The 18358-nt window shown below is 37.0% G+C and overlaps 2 protein-coding genes across 2 annotated transcripts; one reads left to right on the plus strand and one right to left on the minus strand.

Moving 5' to 3' along the window:
- The first annotated feature begins 202 nt into the window (after positions 1-202).
- LOC113273388 (putative glycine-rich cell wall structural protein 1) lies at positions 203-997 on the plus strand. The gene has a single exon (XM_026523121.1). It carries the CDS (start codon positions 203-205, stop codon positions 995-997), a length of 795 nt encoding a protein of 264 aa, XP_026378906.1.
- Positions 998-1583: 586 nt separating this feature from the next.
- Positions 1584-5466, minus strand: LOC113271789 (magnesium transporter MRS2-5-like). Its single transcript, XM_026521707.1, has 7 exons — positions 5305-5466; positions 4556-5090; positions 3460-3530; positions 2839-2967; positions 2348-2686; positions 2148-2195; positions 1584-1904 (listed from the first exon to the last, which is right to left on the minus strand). Exons 2-7 carry the CDS (start codon positions 4998-5000, stop codon positions 1674-1676), a joined length of 1263 nt encoding a protein of 420 aa, XP_026377492.1. The 5' UTR covers positions 5001-5090; positions 5305-5466; the 3' UTR covers positions 1584-1673.
- Positions 5467-18358: the final 12892 nt, after the last annotated feature.

Raw genomic sequence — 18358 nt, forward strand, 5'->3', positions numbered from 1 at the left:
GTTACTCCAACGTGCTTCTCTATACTTCATTATTATTCTGAGAGGAGCTGAATCTCACAATTAAACCCTGCATTTTATTATTACCATCTCCCTGTCCCTCTTTTTTTCACTGCTCATTGGCCACTGCATGCATATATATACTGGAGCTAGCTAGAGTGTATATGACAAATACATCACAACCTCAAGCATAATGAACGTCATAATGAAAGTTTTCTGTGTCTTTCTTACATTCCTCCTAACATCGGCGTTTCTTCTTCCCTCTGCTGAGAGCTTGAGACCCATCAAAGGGGGTGGATCGCCTAAAGGAGATTCAGGCAAAGTTCCTGAAGTAAGGAAAGGTATGGATACTACTCAGGGTGGTTATGGAGGTCGTTCATTAGGAGGAGAATCCAACCAAGGAAGCCAAAGAAATAAAGATTTTCCTAGTGTCAACCCTTCCACATTGGGAGTTGGTGAAAATGGAAGAAACTGTAGTGACAGCGGGAAGGAGGGTGGAGGTTCGGAAGGAAGTTATACCAATGGTGAAGAAAAGGGAAATGATGGTGCAACTGGTGGTGGTGGTGATGGTCAAAATGAAGATAGTGATGAAGATGACCAAGGAAATAATTCAAATGATGAAGACGGTAATAGTGACAATGATGAAGGAAATAACTCAAATGATGATGAAGACGATAATAATGATAAGGACCAAGGAAATGACCGCAAGGACGACGGTAATGACGGGTTGGGCGGAGACACTGGAGGAAATGGTGAGGGAGGAGGAGCATACGGTGGAGGTGATAATGGAGGAAATGGTGGTTTTGGTGAGGGAGGGGGAGGAGGTAGTGGAAGTGGAGGTGGAGGTGGATACGGTGCAGGGTTTGGAGGAGGGTATGGGGGAGGAAATGGAGGAGGGTGTGGAGGTGGAGGAGGATTTGGTGGTGGTGTTGGTACGGGCGGGGGATTCGGGTTCGGAGTAGGAGGAGGACAAGGTGGTGGTGGTAGACACGGGCATTGAATTGAGATGCAACGTTCATGTTCCCTTTTCATTCTAGGTTATTTTCTTGTTTGTTCATGCAATCAGCAAAATTTCTACGCACGAATATCTAGCATTTTATTACTTTTGCCTGCAGCTATAGTGTATTTTACCTTTGATATTTCATTAGGTGGTGTTTGAGAACAGCTTCTTTGATTAGCCTTGAAACCTTTGGATTTGTGAATGCTATCATCAAAGACAGTCAGCTTTCTTTGTCAGCTTCATAATGCCACAGACTGTAAAGTTAAGTCAGCTTCATAATGCCACAGACTGTAAAGTTATGGAACAGTCTACATTATCATCTGGATATCAATCAGTAGCCTAAAATGCGCAATGTGGAACTGAGTTAGTCTTGCCAGAAGCAAGTTTTATGCTTGATATTATGGATGTTGCATGCTGCTTTGCAAAATTTAGCAGCCGTGCCAACCACATTTCTGACAGGTATTTCAGTAGATTCTCGGGATCTTGTCACTCTTCTGCTTGTTATCACTCTGGGAGATACGTGGAGATCAATGAATCAACAAAAGCCACCGACATTTTGAAACTCACTCAGATATACCACTCAAAATGGTAGTAATATTTTAACTTCTATAAAAATGATGAAACTAGTTAACGAATAATGGAATTCATTCCGACTATTGGTACTTGGTTTCACCACTCAAAATGGTAATATTTTCTTGTACTTGAAATACAGTAAGAAGCACATGAATATGAATCCACAGGCTGAACTTGTGATAATCAGGACCCAGTTGAAACCATCTGCATAGTCGAAAATTGTAGTTTTTAAGTTCATTCCAAAAACTCCAGTAACAACTGCAAATATAGTAGCCACAAAAGTTGCTGCAGTCAGAAGCACCTCGAACTGTATGAGCTGGTTTTGAACATTTCCCTGTTTCATTCAGAGATAGTTGAAGTCAAGTTAATTAAGTTCAATTTATACTTAAAAAACTCTAAGCTCAGAGGAATACGAAATTTAAAGAAAGAATCAAAAAGTTTAACATTGACACCACCCTAGGACAAAACAGAGCTTATAGAGAGAGCAGCTTTCAAAAAACCGAATTAAAAACAATCTATTACACGAAAAACCTCTCCTTGAAGAAATTTGGAATTATGCTTTACAATTAAATCTCACCAGTTTAATGTTGATGAGATCTTCGGTATCATCTATGTACTCTTTGAGCTGGAACCACCACAACAATTAAACACCAAAAAATTAGAGATGCCCTTATCAGGTATACTTTCTGTTTCAAGACTGAAATAGTTTTCTGTGTTTCATTTATTATCTTCTCTAATATATAAACTGACAAAAGATTTAAGAAAAAAAATACTTACTGTGAACAATTTGCTGAGGGTATTATCAACGGCGACAAAGTATGCTTCCAGCAACATTTCGAGCTCTTCGATGTTGTACCCATTAGCTGATGAACTCATATAACTTCCGTGTTTGCTAAAAGCACCGCTCAAAGCAGTTTCCAGTTTATGAATCCCAGACATTGATGCAACAGGTGAAATTGGTGCAGATTTTGAGACCATCTTGGGTCCCTCCGCAAAACTACTAGAGAAATATTGTTCCGTTGAGGAAAAAACCTCCATTCTCTCTTTCTTTTCTGTCAAGTACATCTCTGCCATGTCCCCATCATCATCCATGAGCTGTTCTATTTCATCTCGGACCTGGAAATTCAACCCAGCAGTAAATATACCTCACTCTGGAGTTGGTTGAAATAAAAACTGACACTAATTTTTTAATGCCTGAGTCTTCAACCTAAAAACAATTCTTAACAGCAAATGAAATGTCAAAGTTCTAGGTATTTTGTCCATTCTACCTTCTGAACTCGCCTAGTCAATGCGAGCAGATGGCCTTTGAGTCTACGAACACGTTCTAGATTGCGGGTGTTAATTGATGTAGCTAACTCATCTAAAACTGGATATACCTCCATTTCCAGTTCTTTCACCTACAAAACCAAAAATGGTGTCATTCAAGAACTCATGATATGTCAAAGGTAGGAACCTCCCTCATGCTTCGTGTGAAAATGGAATTAAACTAACTCAATCCAGCTAGATTCTTTCATTCCCACCACCCATTTTAAATGACTCATTAAGAGTACACTTGAGATTATGTAATTACTGAGTAATCAAGAAAAGAACTAAAACTAATTTAGCTCGAGAAGAGAAGGGTTATCACTTAGTAATTTTTGAATAACTCTACCCCTCAATCTTATTGAACCAGAATATCCATGCCACAGAATTGTTCTGAGATACCAAAAGATAATACTAATGCTATTTCAATAAAATAAGATTTGTCATTTTCATAAAAATTTCCTTCCATTTTAGGAAATTGGTGTTTCGCATAGTACTCATCTCGTTATGGATTTAGAGAAAGCAGGTAACTAAGTCAAGAGAATCCTGGTGGGTAAGCCACCAACATCAAGAAAACTTCCACATACCTGAGCGTCGAGGGTCATGCAAGTAAATTCCAAAGCCAGCTCGACTGCCCTGAATTCGAAAACCAGGTTATCTGAGTTGAATCAGTACAAGCTGTAAGATTATCACCCAAAATTCATGATTATAAACTAAAAATTTAATAGAATCTTATGACATTATAAATACTTTGAAGGGGATATTCATTTGTTCATACTGTAAAGTGAAAAGGAAATCATCTAAATAGCATGTAGATTTTTATTTTATAACATTTATAGCTGTTTTAATATATTGTTTCTAACGACTAATCCCGAAACGTATTAACTATTAAGGAATGACTAATAGCTTTATGAATATCGCACATGTGCTCATAAGTAACTAAGAATTTTAGACTTCGAAGTTCCCAAGTGTTGAGAGTAAGATAATGTCAGGTAGCCTAATTTATGTTCATACGCTAATGTGTCAACTGCTCGGCAAGAAACACTCATAATCTCATATTACCATCCTAGCTTCAAATGGTGTCATCTATGTTTTCAAAACAAACTGGCAGAGATGCATAATGTGATCAACTGAGTAGCGAGGGTAGTCATTAGGGTGATAAGTCCATTTAGCCTAGGAAAGAGTGTGTGTAAGTTGTTTTTTACATTACATCTTATACTGTGATGCCAATGTTTCTAACTGTACAAACCAGTTTATCTAACAAATGCACAAAAGATATCAAAAGGATTATCTGTGTACCGCAAAGCGAAAACAGAAACTAGGGACCAAGCATTTGAATTCTAACTGCAAATGTATGTCTGTGACGGTAAACCACTAATTCAAAAAGCTTGATCCAGCTAACAATTTTTATTTGACAAGGGTCAATAGTAAGCGAACATCCAACAATACTCCTTCTCGTAAGTTTGCTGGACTACTGAACCTACTATCTCCATGGACTTATTAGTCTATCGACATACTAACAATCAGTTTTCCTAAATTATGACGTCAGTAGAAAGGCGTGAAACTATCTATGTAACACAAGCCACCATGACGAGCATAAGAAGTTATAGACACATAGAAGAAAATACCATTTTTGTATATCTCATTCAAACTCAAAGGCTTTAATAATGTTAGTATAATTACCGCTTTGTTCTCTGGTCATCTGAAGGCGCCTGCAAAGTTCTGATTCATATTGCATAACACACCCATCCAACGAATTCATCAACAGAACTTCATCAGCAGTGATAATACACCTTATCTGTTCAAGACTGACAACAATAGCTTTCTCTCTACCTAATATCGTAGAAGGATATATAAACACAGGATCCAAAAGGCGAAGATCTCTAGCAGGTAACAAACAATGTCTCATCAGTGTCGCTTTATCAAGTTCCAATATCTTCGAATTCCCATTCAGATCAATCCGTATCCAAGACCGGTTTCCAAGACCTCTCTTCTTCACGGTTGATATACCAAATCCATGTTGTTGTGGATTCCCAATCCCATTTGTTTCAATTCTTACAGTGTGGGATGAGGTGGTAGGTTCATGGCAATTGGAAGAAGATAGAAATGGTGACCTAAGTTCATCCATTGGTTTTTCAATACATATAACAACTCAAGATAATAACGCTTACATTGTTTGACATTTGCCCCTTCCTTGTCAATTTTTCAAGCACCACATCTACAAAATTCACAGGAAAAAATATAACGAATAATCAAAATTGAGAATCTGAAATCCAAACATACTATGAGTCATTCATATTGTATCCTTCCATCAAATCAATTTTGACTATATGCATTTTCAAAAAACCTGAATCAATCATTGAAAAACCAGAAAACAACAAGAATACAGATTTCCTTTTAACAGAGAAACTACTAGTAATCATCATTATTACCTGGTGATGAATGAGATAGACTGGGGAAGTATGAGATTGGACTTTGAATATATCAGAAGAAATAATCAAACCACTAGTCAGAGCAAAAAAATCACTTTAGAGATATCTTTCTGAAAAACGTGATGAAAAAATAGAGTCATTTTTTAGGGAAGGTAAACTGTAAAGTGTTAGATTTGGATGGATAGTGATTGGGATAGTAAGATCTTTATCAGCCACTTGTGAGGTCAAGTCCTTGGGAATTATTGTCTACATATGTGCCCTCCGCCTAAGTCGTGGGCGGGCCAGTTTTGATCAGGCCCGTCTTCATTTTACGGAAAAAAATAAATAATAAGAAATTAATAATACGGTCCGAGAGTTATACCCCAAAGATGTCACTATCCATCCACAAAAAACCCGCCAATACAAAAATAACACAAAAACCCCAAAAAACAAAATTTTGATGAAACCTCATACAATGTGACGAAACCAATTTTTGGGGTTTTTGTATCAAGTTTTTAAAATTTTAGGGTTTTTGTATCAATTTAGTTTAAGATGGAATTTTAATGAATCCAAAATTTGAGTGTGGTTTTTGTATCACAAATTCGGTCATCTTGGATTTTTATGACTAGTTTTGTTAACAATAACATAAAAGACACGCGGCTAGGTAATAAATTGTTTTAAAAAAAAAACTGTTTTATAAAAGGCCAATGTCGACATAAATATATGAGTCATCCGACTACATTGTAACCGCGCCGATATATGTGGGCCAATGTCGACGGAAATTCCAGTCATTCATTGCTCCTTTAAGGTCACATCCATGCCTTAAAAGGCCTACCCATATTATTCAGTGGGGGACATTTGCTTCTTAAGGGCAATTCTTATGGGAATCACTTAAAAGAATAGTTTTTTCAGCAACGTGGAGGTAGAGATTCTAGATATCGTCTTAAGCCTGCATATTTTCGGTTAAGTGTCTCATCTCCATCTTCCTAGGCTTCTGCTTTTGTTTCTAACGTCGGAAATTCGTTCCAAACTTGTCTTCTTGAGTGTGAGCAAGACAACCACCCAGACTCCAATAAAAAAAAGAGAATCTAAAACCTTATGAGAGGCCGTTCCGTTCTTGTTAGAGAAGATGGACGACATATGAACTGAACAAATTGTCTCTTATGCATATTGGAGCCCTTCTTTAGAAAGTGATTGACAGAGAAATTTACGTCGCGGTAGGCAAGCCTAAAATGATCTTAGAATCAATGCTGATTTACAAAACTGCACGATGGCTATATTCGGTAATTATGAATAGTATCCAACTAGATTTGATTTTTTCGTCTGCAATCGCGCGCATAAAGTGAAATTGCCCCATAACAGCTTCAAGTACTGAAGAAGTATCAGTCTGCGGTTTGCCAAATAATGGTTACTCAAAAAGAATAATTGTAACACCTCACTTACTTATATGTCATGGGTTAGGTTGGTTAATAGAAATTTGGGTTTAAATAACAAATAAGCTGGGATAATAAAATAAATACAGGTTAGTATCTGGAATTAGGTTTTTCAACTCGTTTCAAAGAAGAAAAGTCTACAGCACCAAAAGTGAATTTCAGGGAAAATAAGTTAGTTCAGTTGCAAGAAGATGAGATTATAAGGCTTTAATCTCATGGTTGAGGTAGGTTTATTCTGGCTTTATCGTCTATTATTGGTAATATTTCAAGTTTCAATTGTTGATCACCTTGAAAACGTAAGTTAGGGTAAATACGAGTTAGGGTTTTTCTGTCACCTAAAAGAATGAATATTGTTTGAACCGTAAAACAAAATCTAACTATTAGATCTTTCCGGATTTTGTGTATGTCATACCTTGCACTGTCATATAGTGTGTGTAAAATTTCATTATGATCGTACTTGGAATCAATCATCACAAAAACACTTGTATTTCAGAGAACTTATCTATGGAATTTATAAATCCCGATAGTTCTGAAAACCTAAGTTTATATAGTAATACTATTTAGAATAAGCTGAAATTTTAATATGAGTTAGGTTGTCAAAATTTGAAGTCAAACCGAGTTTGGGAGGTACCCAAACAATAGATGTGTTGTAGTTACGACTGTAAAAAATTCAGATAGGTGGAGTGACTGCATATCATTATTTGATATTCAATTGTCATCTTTGAGAAAGCGGGGGTCTAACAACCTCACCCAATATTTCGATTAACAATATGTATGGACTAACTCCAATATACTTTCTAGAGAATCAACTAGACAGTCAGACTTAATATAGATAAAAAGTATATCAAGGAGTTAATATCTCAATCTATCGATTTGATCTTTACTCAAGCAAATGGAAATCTGCGAGTCTTTATCAAATACTAGAGAGATAAACTTGGATGGTACCAAAGACCAATATCCAAGTGTCAATCAGTTTAAATCAACAACCAAAGGTTGGATATTCTAATTGAATGATCTTAACGCACAACCTATGATATTTCAATTATATAACAAAATATAATGCGGAATATAAATAACACAGACACCATAAATTTTGTTAACGAGGAAACAGCAAATGCAGAAAAACCCTGGGACCTAGTCCAGATTGAATACCACATTGTATTAATCCGCTACAGACACTAGCCTACTACAAACTAACTTCGTTCTGGGATGTAGTTGAACCCTAATCAATATCACAATGATTCAAGGTACAGTTGCGCTCCTTACGTATCTGATCCGAGCAGGATAATACGCACTTGATTCCCTTAGATGATCTCACCCACAACCAAGAGTTGCTACGACCCAAAGTCGAAGACTTTAATAAACAAATATGTATTACACATAAAAGTCTACGATGATACATAAATTTGTCTCCCACAAATAAACATAAGAGTTTTGTTTCGTCTTTTGATAAAATTAAGGTGAACATGAACCAATTGGTAACCCGGACTTATATTCCCGAATAACAACCTAGAATTATCAATCACCTCACAATAATCTAAATCGTATGGTAGCGAAACTAGATATTGCGGAATCACAAACGATGAGACGAAGATGTTTGTGATTTCTTTTTATCTTGCCCTATCGGAGATATAATCTCAAGTCAATTATTCAATTGAACTCGTACGATAGAAAATGTAAAGATCAGATCGCTCAACTACAAAGAGAAGTAGTTTCGTCTGGCATCACAATCCCAGTGAAGTCTTTCAGGTCTCGAGAAGAAACCTAAGGTTAAAGGAGAATAGGCTCTAGAAAAACCAAACAGTATCACACTGAAGGTGTGGGGATTAGGTTTTCCAGTTGCTAAATGTCTCCTTTATATAATTTCAAATCAGGGTTTGCAATCCAAGTTACCTTAGTAACAAAGCATTCAATATTCACTATTAAAAACCTGATTTAACCAAGCTAATATCTTTCAACCGTTAGATCGAAACTTAGCTTGTCACACACAAATGAAACGTATTTCATTTAGGTTTGAGTAACCGCACCTAAATGTGTACACTTAGTTGGTTCACAAATAGTTAACCAATAGTTAGCCATATGAGTACTTCCATATTAACCATATTCATCTTCTTCACATAACTAGTTCAAATGACTCATAAGAATAAGTTGAAGAGTTGTTCAATTGCTTAGGTCTTTATGAATAGACACAATTGAAACAAAATCGGTTTAATTCACTTGAATCAATTCATGAAAAATATACCCACGGTTTGCAAAAACTACATTCCTTATTGATTTATTTGTTTAAGATCATGAAATTACGATTTGATAAATATAACCAGCTTGGGTACGCGTCCGGGTACGGGTACGGGTACATGTACCATAGCTATCGGATTTGAGTTTAGAAACTCAGCAGAAATTTTCGGTCGAAAACTTCTATGGGTACGCGTACCTAAGGTGACTGGTTTCGCAGTTTGCAAACTTATAAGCTCAGCAGAAATTTTCGGTTCGAAAACTTCCGCTGGTACGCGTACCCAACCTGTCTTATTCACCAATACCGTATGCACACACTTGGTTTCCGGCACATGGATTTATACGCTAATGTGCGAACACACTATAGATGCTTATATCCATAGTTGGTTACGTAATCTTAACTCTACATTTCAATCGTTGAAACATTCTTCTATAATGTTATCATAGTCGTTATTCACAATTATCGTCATCAAAGTTATTTTCAAGATTGAAACGTCATCATGAATTTCGTCACGGGTTAAGATGAAAAGTGGTTAAAGCAAAAGCTTACCAACACATATTTCGAGAAAAAGATAGGCGAGTAAACTCGGCTTGAAATAGCAAATGTGTATGTATGAAAACTATCATACTTATACGACTTTGTCTCAAGAGTAGATAGACTTTTGAGTGATAGATAAGTTCAAGTCTCCACATACCTTTTAGTCGGATGAAGTTCCACTGGTTCCTTGAGTAGTTCTTCGTCTTCGTAAGATGATCGCCATGGAGTCTGGATCTCAACTACACTATATTTTCCTAAACCGAGACTTAGCTATAAGTAATCTAGAAATCAAGACATATAGTTTTGACAAATAAACTTGACAAACATTCTTGAGATAGCAACGCATGCGAGTTCGACCGAGCAATGGTCTAACAAGCTTTCTTTGAAATTCATACAGAATATCTTTGAGATTTTTATGATTGCATGATGAAAATTTCGGTATGATCATATTAGTATACATGGTGTACATATGTGCTTGCAGGGTAAATTTTTGAATTGACCTAGTAAGTGGTTTAAGTTTAAATTGAGTTGTATGTATGCGTTTGAAACTTAATATGTATTGAAGTTCAAGATGATTTAAATGGTCTTGTGATAGGTGTTGTAAACTCCTTGATATTTATCTATTGTTTATGCTTTGTTTTCGAGTTTTTGTGTGAATTATGTATCTTATGTTTACTCTTGAGAGTTTAGGTACTTTGGAGTCGTTATGAGCAAAATAAGGAAAAATCATTCAATTGGAACTAAAAGGAGCAAAGTCGTCACTTCAAAGGCGACTGATATTTGAAGCATGCTAAAGTTCCAAGGAGGAAGCGAAGAATGAACTGTCAGTTCCCCACAACTGACAGTGGAGCAAGAAAGCCTATGTAGTGTCAGTTCTTCGGAACTAACAGGCCAAGTTATTTGAGGTGGCCCTTATCCAGTAGAGCAGGGTGGCAATATAAATTTCAATAATTACAATCCTACAATTGGGAATGGTCTTCTTCATTACACCTGAAATAGAGAAATAAGAGAGAAGTGAGAGTGGCGGCACCAAAGTTCAGAGAAAAGGAGGATTCGAGAAGAGGATCGAGATTACTGGGTTGCCGTTGAATGAAGAATCAATGGAGAATTCAGAAAAGATGGTACTGATTCGAATTAAGATATCTCGTGGATCTGAGAAAAGAGTTAATTGAAGAAATCTGATGCAGTTGATTTGAGAAGATATGTGGAGGCGTTGGATAAATGGGTTTCTGATGAGAGCTGGGTTTGCGTTCGATTTGAACTACAAGAGAAGAAATTACTCACATATGAAGAAAAGGGTTGTTGCTGTTGTTCATCAAGAATGACTGAAAATAAGGGTATTAGGATGATTATGTTGCTAATGGAGTTGTGGGTTGTCTCTACAGTTTGAATGGAGAAGGAATTACAGGGATTGGAATGTGCTGGTACTGATGCTGTGTTGGATTGAGCAGTTAAGAAGGAGATTTGAAACCAGTGAGATGACTAGGGAAGCAATTGAGTTTGGTTGCAGATCGAAATCAAGAAGAAAATACAGTTGGGGTTAAAACACATTTCAGAAGTTTACAAGGAGATGGGTTCGTGTTTGGCAGATGGATGAGCTCAATGACAAATGCTGGCTTAAGTGATAAAGGAGGATTGAATAGTCTTGTGCTGAGATGTTTGTGCAAATGATGCATCTACGGAGCTGAATGTGCAGCTGAAGCCGAGAAGAACTGAGATGTGACTGGCGGTGCTGCGCTTAGCAGCTGAATTGGCTAGGTTAGAAATGCTGCTGTGGAGGAGTTGAGTTCCATGGGATTAATTGCAGCTGAGTAGAATACAAGAGGAAGCGCAACTGGGTCTCTGGGTTTTGTGCTAAGAAAATATTGAACTGCAGAGCATCAGAAGTGGCTCAAGGTGGTGGTACAAGTTTTATTAGTTGCTGCATCAGACTGTTAATGAAATTGCTGGGGAAGAGCCGGAATTGCAAGTGACTAAGATGAGGATGCTAATTGATGTGGTTCTGTTGCTGGCGAGTGCCTAAGATGGAAGAATTGGAGCATTAAGAGCATCTGATGTTGTTGGTTTGCAGGATATGGAGCTGTAATGAGTGTGCTGCAAAGGGAAGTGTTGGCGAGGCTGTGAAGAGAAAGGAATGAATGGACTGGGATTTGAGGTGCTTTAGGAGCTTGGCTAGTGAATGGTTGTAGCTGAGTTATGGCAGTGAGCTGAACTGCAATGGTGCTGCAGCTGAAATGTGAAACGGAAGATAGAGATTGCAGTCACTGAAGCTGCAGAATGGAAATGCAAGGATCTGGAGTTGGGCATTGAGATTGGAGAGAGCTCGACACTACAGGGAAAGATGGAACGAACAAGGTGCAACAGAGAATGGATGGAAGAGTTGAGGACCTAATGGAAGCAGTGGTGCTGAGTCATGGAGTTAGCTTTGAGAACTTAACCTGATGCAGCTAAGTCTGTGATCGACTTGAGTCTGAAATGGGTACAGCTGCAAATGTTGAAGGTGGATGGAAAATGGTTCAGTCTGTAATATTGTTGGTTGTTGCTTCAGGTTTTTCCGTGAGATGCAAGGTGGAGATTTGTGGAAGTGCAGGCTAAGGTGATGCTAGAGCTGAATGCCTTGTCGGTTCCACAATACTGACAGGCTTAGTGAATTCTACATGGGCCTGTATTGACTGGACTGTGGCTGCCTGGTGGGATGGAACGTGAGTTATAATATGGTGGAGGTGGTCAGGCTTGGTCGAGACTTTTCTGAGGAAATCCAATTCACACCACATGGGAGGATATATAAGCTCTCTAGGGTTCTATATTATAGGAGGATGATATATCTGATTTTACTTTTGTTCTAAGGTTTAGACATGAAATCTTTTCTCTTTCTTCTTGTTATGAACTCCATGAGCATGATCTAGATATTTTGTTATTGGTTAAAGATGTAATCGGATTTTGCAAGCATGCTTTTTGATATGATGAATTAGTTTTCTCTCCATATTATCGATCACTTTCTACTGTTTATAATAATTGCATGATTGATGTATTGCAAATGAGTGAATGTTTATTTGGTTGAGTCTAGAATTGATTGAACATACATCCATATCTATAGCTATTTTAGGGTTTATCATCAAGCGATAACCTTGAATACGAGTAGCATGATATGATTACGGTTTGTAATGATACACTCTTGTAATCATATGTAGAGTTTGACCATTGTCTGAATTGTCATGCGCAATGTATGACAATTGCATTGATTATCCTATTTCTGAAACTTAATGCTCCTAGGAATTGAACTTAATTAGCGCAAGGCGTTAGGTTATTCTTTAGGCAGAATTCACATACGCAGCTCTATTGTGTGTGTTGATGAACTTAGGAAATTTACGGAGTATTCTTGCAATAAGGTATTCTAGGGCTTTTGATGATAGCGAGATTAAATACGAAATCTATTCATACATTCAAAAACTTGTTTACAATTGAAGATGAAACTGTTACCCAGTATTTTCACACCCTTGATTTGCATGTTTATTTCTTTGTTTGCTTTTACTTTATTTTAGTTTATAAAAATCAGAAAATCCCCCCATTGTTTTGTATTGGAAACCAAAACATATTGACAACCCAAGACCTCTCTGTAGGAACGATCCTTTCTTGCCCTTGCTATATTATATATTTTGAGTAGTGAGAAAGTAATTTATTTTTGACGCATACGACATCGATCATCTTGTATGTGATACTAGTTGCGACTAGAGTCGATTCTCCTTTAACCTTTGGTTTTTCCAAAACCCTGTAGGTTAATGACTTGAAGACTTCATTGAGATTGTGAAACCAGACCCAACTATTTTCTCTGTAGTTGCGTGTTCTGATCTTGATGTTTTCAATCGTGATTGAGTACTATCTTCTCTAAGATTTGCTCGAGATTTAATCTCTGATAGGAAAGATAAAAAAAAATAGTCACAAATATCTTCGTCTCATCGTTTGTGATTCCATAATGTCTTGTTGCGGTACCATACAATTAAGATTATTGTGAGGTGATTGATATTACTAGGCTGTTCTTCGGGAATATAAGTCCGGTGTATTGATTGGCTCTTGTTCACCTTGATTTATCAAAAGATGGAACAAAAACTCTAGGTATTTCTGTGGAAGACATATTTATCTATTCAATAGAATTTTCCGTGTGAGACAGATTGGTTTATCAAGTCTTCGACTTTGGGTCGTAGAAACTCTTAGTTGTGGGTGAGATCAACTAAGGGAATCAAGTCTGTAGAGTTCTGCTGGGGTTCAGAGGCGTAAGGAACGTAACTGTACCTTGATCAGTATGAGATTGGTTATGGCTCAACTACATTCCAGTCCGAAGATAACTTGCAGTAGGCTAGTGTCTTTAGCGGCTTAATACAGTGTGGTGTTCAAATCTAGACTAGGTCCCGGGGTTTTTCTGCATTTAAAGTTTCCTCGTTAACAAAATTTCTGGTGTCTGTGTTATTTCTTTCCGCATTATATTTGTTTATATAATTGAAATATCACTGGTTGTGCATAAGTTCAATCAATTGTAAATCCAATCTTTGGTTGTTGATTAAATTTATTGACACTTGGATATTGTTTTTTGATACCATCAAAGTTATTTCTTATATTCAATCGGGCTCGCAAATTCCTATTTGTTTGATTGCACATTAAATTGAGAAAATGAGATACAACTCTTGGATATATTTTCACTGATTCAGTCTAACTGTCTAGTTGTTTCTCTTAAATTATATTGGAGTTTGTCCATACAGATTGGTAAGAAATATTGGGTGTGATTTTTATACCCCCGCTTTTTCAATTGGTATCAGAGCAGGAAAACACATTTAAGACCTTATAAGTTTGTGTTTGTAGAGATCTGACTCTATGGACAGAGGTATTATCTCTATAAACGTACCAGCAATCTTCGATGGCTCAAACTACTCATGGTGAAAAATTGATATGATTGCCTTTCTTCAAGCACATGATTTTCAAACATGGGTTTATGTTTTTAATGGCTATGATTCTCCAATGGATACAGTAAACGGTGTCTCTATTGCAAAGGATATTGGTAGATATGAACCTAACAAGATTCTCGCTGCAAAGAAAAATTCTGACGGTTTAAATGCTATCATACATTGCCTGTAGATGGTGGATTTTCGATAAGGGCCAAAATTGTAAAACCATGATTATACATGCTCCTGATCCAGCAATCAGATGAGTATTGAGGCTCATGTCTCTCATCGAAGCATTAAAGCTCATGCCACAAAATCTCTGACTGAGAATACTGTTTCTCAGAGTATATGTAGATTTGTAGTCTCTCAGCTGAGGCAACGGCATATCTCATAAATATTGAGCAATTTTAGTAATTATTTCTATATAGAATCGAAAGATTGGACGACTCCTGGATAGCTTGCCTGCTAGTATAGAGAAATAACGTCTTCAGGATGTAACAATGTTTTCCTTGACTATATAAAGGAAATATGACGCTTCAACAAGCTTATATTACTCAATTCTCAGATAATTAATGCTCCTAGACATCATGCCTTCTAGTATAGAGCCATCAATTAATTATTTCTAATCCTTAAACTCATTAACTGAATATTCGGAAATACTCTACGTTCTTCATAATATTTCGTTACTTCACTTCGTGGTTCTTCCCAGCAGAATTCCATGGGTTAGTGATAAATATTCAACGTACGAGCATCTGAGATGCTATCGAGTAAGCCCCGACCAAAATGGTGCAAGTGTACTCAGCAATAATGCACTAACGAGCATTCCAAAATACGAAGGAACGATGAACCTATGCAAAATAAGAAGAACAATAATAATAATAAAATATTACCTAAGGCACTGAGGGACTGGGCCCACCGGACGGCCAGTCACGTCGTGTCCTGTTCCACGCCCAATTCTATATTTTATCATATTTTTATTATTTTCTATGATCTCATGAAAATCCCTTAATTTGAACAAATATCCTTCATTTTAAGGAAACTCCTCAGTTTCATGGTGTTTCCTCCGTATCAAAGAAATAACAAATAATTAGGAAGGTATCGCGGGACCAAGCCTACTAGCTGTCCAGTCATGCCCTAGTTGTGGCCGGTCCCACACCTTGCATTTCTTATTATTTTATTATTATTTCCTTCATCCCATGAAATTCCTTCCATGATATTTCCTTCACATCAAGGAAAAGACATAAATTTAGGGAAAACTTGCGGGACAGGGCGCTAGCCGGCCAACCATGCCCAAGCCGGTCCTACACGCCCTTATTTTGTTATTATTAATATTATTTGTTTCCCTCATCTCATGGAAACTCCTTCGCTTCAAGAAAACTCCTTGATTTCATGATATTTACCTAAAATCATGAAAATTCTTACAAATAATATATATGGTCATTGTGGATTTCCACCCCACATACATACCACCACCTTTCCACTTCTTCTTTATCTGTAACTCCCACTATTAGTGTATGTTTAATGGTTAATTATGGTTGCATGTCATTACCCATACTCAATGCCATCTTTATTTCTCCCTCTTATGTTAGCTTATAAATAGAGGGATTTTCTCTTTGTATTATACACCAAAGAAGTTGGCATGAAAACACGCCACAAGAAGTTGGCATGAGTAAGGTGATAACCTTTAAGGGTTTTCCATTTTAATCAGGGGAAGTAAAGTCACCACAAGAGGATGGTGCGAATTATCTTGATACCCTAAAAAGGTTTTTCCCGCCTTAACCAAGAGGAGAAAATTTCTACCAGAAGATAGCACGTGTTATGTCGACAAACTTAAGGACTCTCCACCTCGAAGTCATGTATATGACAGGCACCACCTAAAGGTTGTAGTAAGCAATGTCGACATTTAAATAGGTTATCTAATTCAATTTTTATCCTGATCAAAGAAAGTTTGGCTGCCACTAGAATTAGCGTGAAACATCTCATTTGTTTTACTCACACTAAGATATTGTTTCTAATTTAGGTGTTGGAGATTAAACATGATTAAAACACATAGTTGAAGTATCTTTTGGAAAATATTTTTGTCACTTGATTAAGGATGCAGACACGTGAAGTTGTCATAGCAGGTAAATCATGCATCTCGCAATGACCAAGTAGTGTGTTAAGACACGCTTGAGGCAGGGATGACTGCCTCATATATGCCTCATAAAATAGTTTCAATCACTCTTATAATTTGTAGTGTTCTTGAAGAGACTACGGATAGTGATCATGGAGAGTATTGGAAAATGATCCACATTCTCTAAGTTTATTTATACCTCCTTGCTAAAGATGAGGAGATAATAATGCCCCTGAAGCGGTGCTGGTACAAGTATATGAAAATTTGATTGATTGTGCATGCACTAGATAAATGTGTGATATCTATGTTTGTTGATTATTTATTTTTAATAGTGGTTATGTACCCCTTTGCAGAGTAAAATCGACATCGTGATTGGTAGGCATATAATCTAATCCTCTCAAACTAAAGTAGAGATTGGAACATCTCTAAAAAGCGCAAAAAGTTCGGATCTGACGCACACTATAAAATTGTGAGGCCTGAATATTACAGGTTGGTGTTTGAGATGAAGCGCAGAGAGAATAATATAATCTCTTTAAGTACGATTTGAGGGCATTCTGTTGAACCCTAGGATTGGTTCTCTAAAACTAAAATTTTAATCCTAATAGATGCATTTTAGGTGGTAGTCCCTGAATTACTCATATTGCATCTTGTTACTAGTGATTGTAATGAATTCCTGAAGGATTTAATTTTCCGACTCAGGCAGCCACCTAAATTTGTGACTACGTCAGGCTTGAAATTAAGTCATTATCACCACACAGGAGAAATTCATGAACAAACCCTGCATGTATTTTATGTTCTTGTTATAAGGTTAAAATTCATATGGATTAATGATATCATCTTTGGCTTCTTGAAAAGCCCTTGATAGCACTAAAATCCACACTTTAATTAAAGTATGATTTCTCGTCGGCCTAAAGTTCGAGAATATACTAACATATACACTAGAGTACCAAATTTTATATACTCATGATACTTATTGTGCTACTAAAATTAGCAACCCTTACTATGTGATTCCCAAAAGAGGTAAGTGATCGATCTATCTGATAAGTACGTTGAATTTGTGGTCTGGAAGTGCCATATACGAATATAATGCATGCATTATTCTGTTGTTTTTCTAACTTTTGTTTTGCAGTTACACTTTTACAGTCCAAAATTGATTCTACGGTAAAAAAAATGAGTTCACAAAAGACCTTTCATTGTTATGTCTGAAGTTAAAACGTCAAACTGAATTTGGTGTGCAACAGATGGAGGATCTAAATGCGAGGTGTACATTGTTAGTGGTATACCCGATGCAAGACCTGCAGTTAATCCTCCCTAAACTACAAATGGTAAAGCAGTTTTCTGAAAGCTGTATAATATTTGCACCCCTAACCGCTTTAAGAAGTCATACTTCAGGGGGAGTAAACTCGTAGAATCTTTGGTCGGGCTTAAACGCGTTGTACTCTTTTCCATTTTCCAAGGTTTTGTTCCGATGGGTTTTCTTTGTCAAGGTTTTAATGAGGCAGCATATGCGTGTCCAGCACCATCATCTGGCGAGGTCCGATGTACTCTTTTCCTTTGGTCGGGTTTTCTCCCACGTGGTTTTTATGACGAGGTATTTAACGAGGCAAAATTTACATCGACGTCGATATTATTATGAGTTTTTCCGGCGAACAAGTTTTTGTTCCAAGTGTTTTTCCTGGCGCGAGCATTTAGGTTTTGTCCCAAGTGGTTTTCTTAGTGCAATTATAATGGAGGAAGTATTTCATGGCCATGACCAACCTCACTCTAAGCTCAGGTTTTTCCCAAGCGGTTTTTCTGACACAACTTTGACGAGAGAGAAAATTCG

This window comes from Papaver somniferum, chromosome 4 (genome assembly GCF_003573695.1).
Source record: "Papaver somniferum cultivar HN1 chromosome 4, ASM357369v1, whole genome shotgun sequence".
NCBI classification, from domain to species: Eukaryota; Viridiplantae; Streptophyta; class Magnoliopsida; order Ranunculales; family Papaveraceae; genus Papaver; species Papaver somniferum.

Excerpts from the sequence above, each read along its gene's own strand:
- LOC113271789 (XM_026521707.1), bottom strand. The coding sequence starts at position 5,000 with ATGGATGAACTTAGGTCACCATTTCTATCTTCTTCCAATTGCCATGAA. Across the intron at positions 3,531-4,555 it reads GATGACCAGAGAACAAAGCG|ATAACCTGGTTTTCGAATTC; the intron begins GTAATTATACTA and ends GATTCAACTCAG. Across the intron at positions 2,968-3,459 it reads GCATGACCCTCGACGCTCAG|GTGAAAGAACTGGAAATGGA; the intron begins GTATGTGGAAGT and ends TTGGTTTTGTAG.
- LOC113273388 (XM_026523121.1), top strand. The coding sequence starts at position 203 with ATGAAAGTTTTCTGTGTCTTTCTTACATTCCTCCTAACATCGGCGTTT.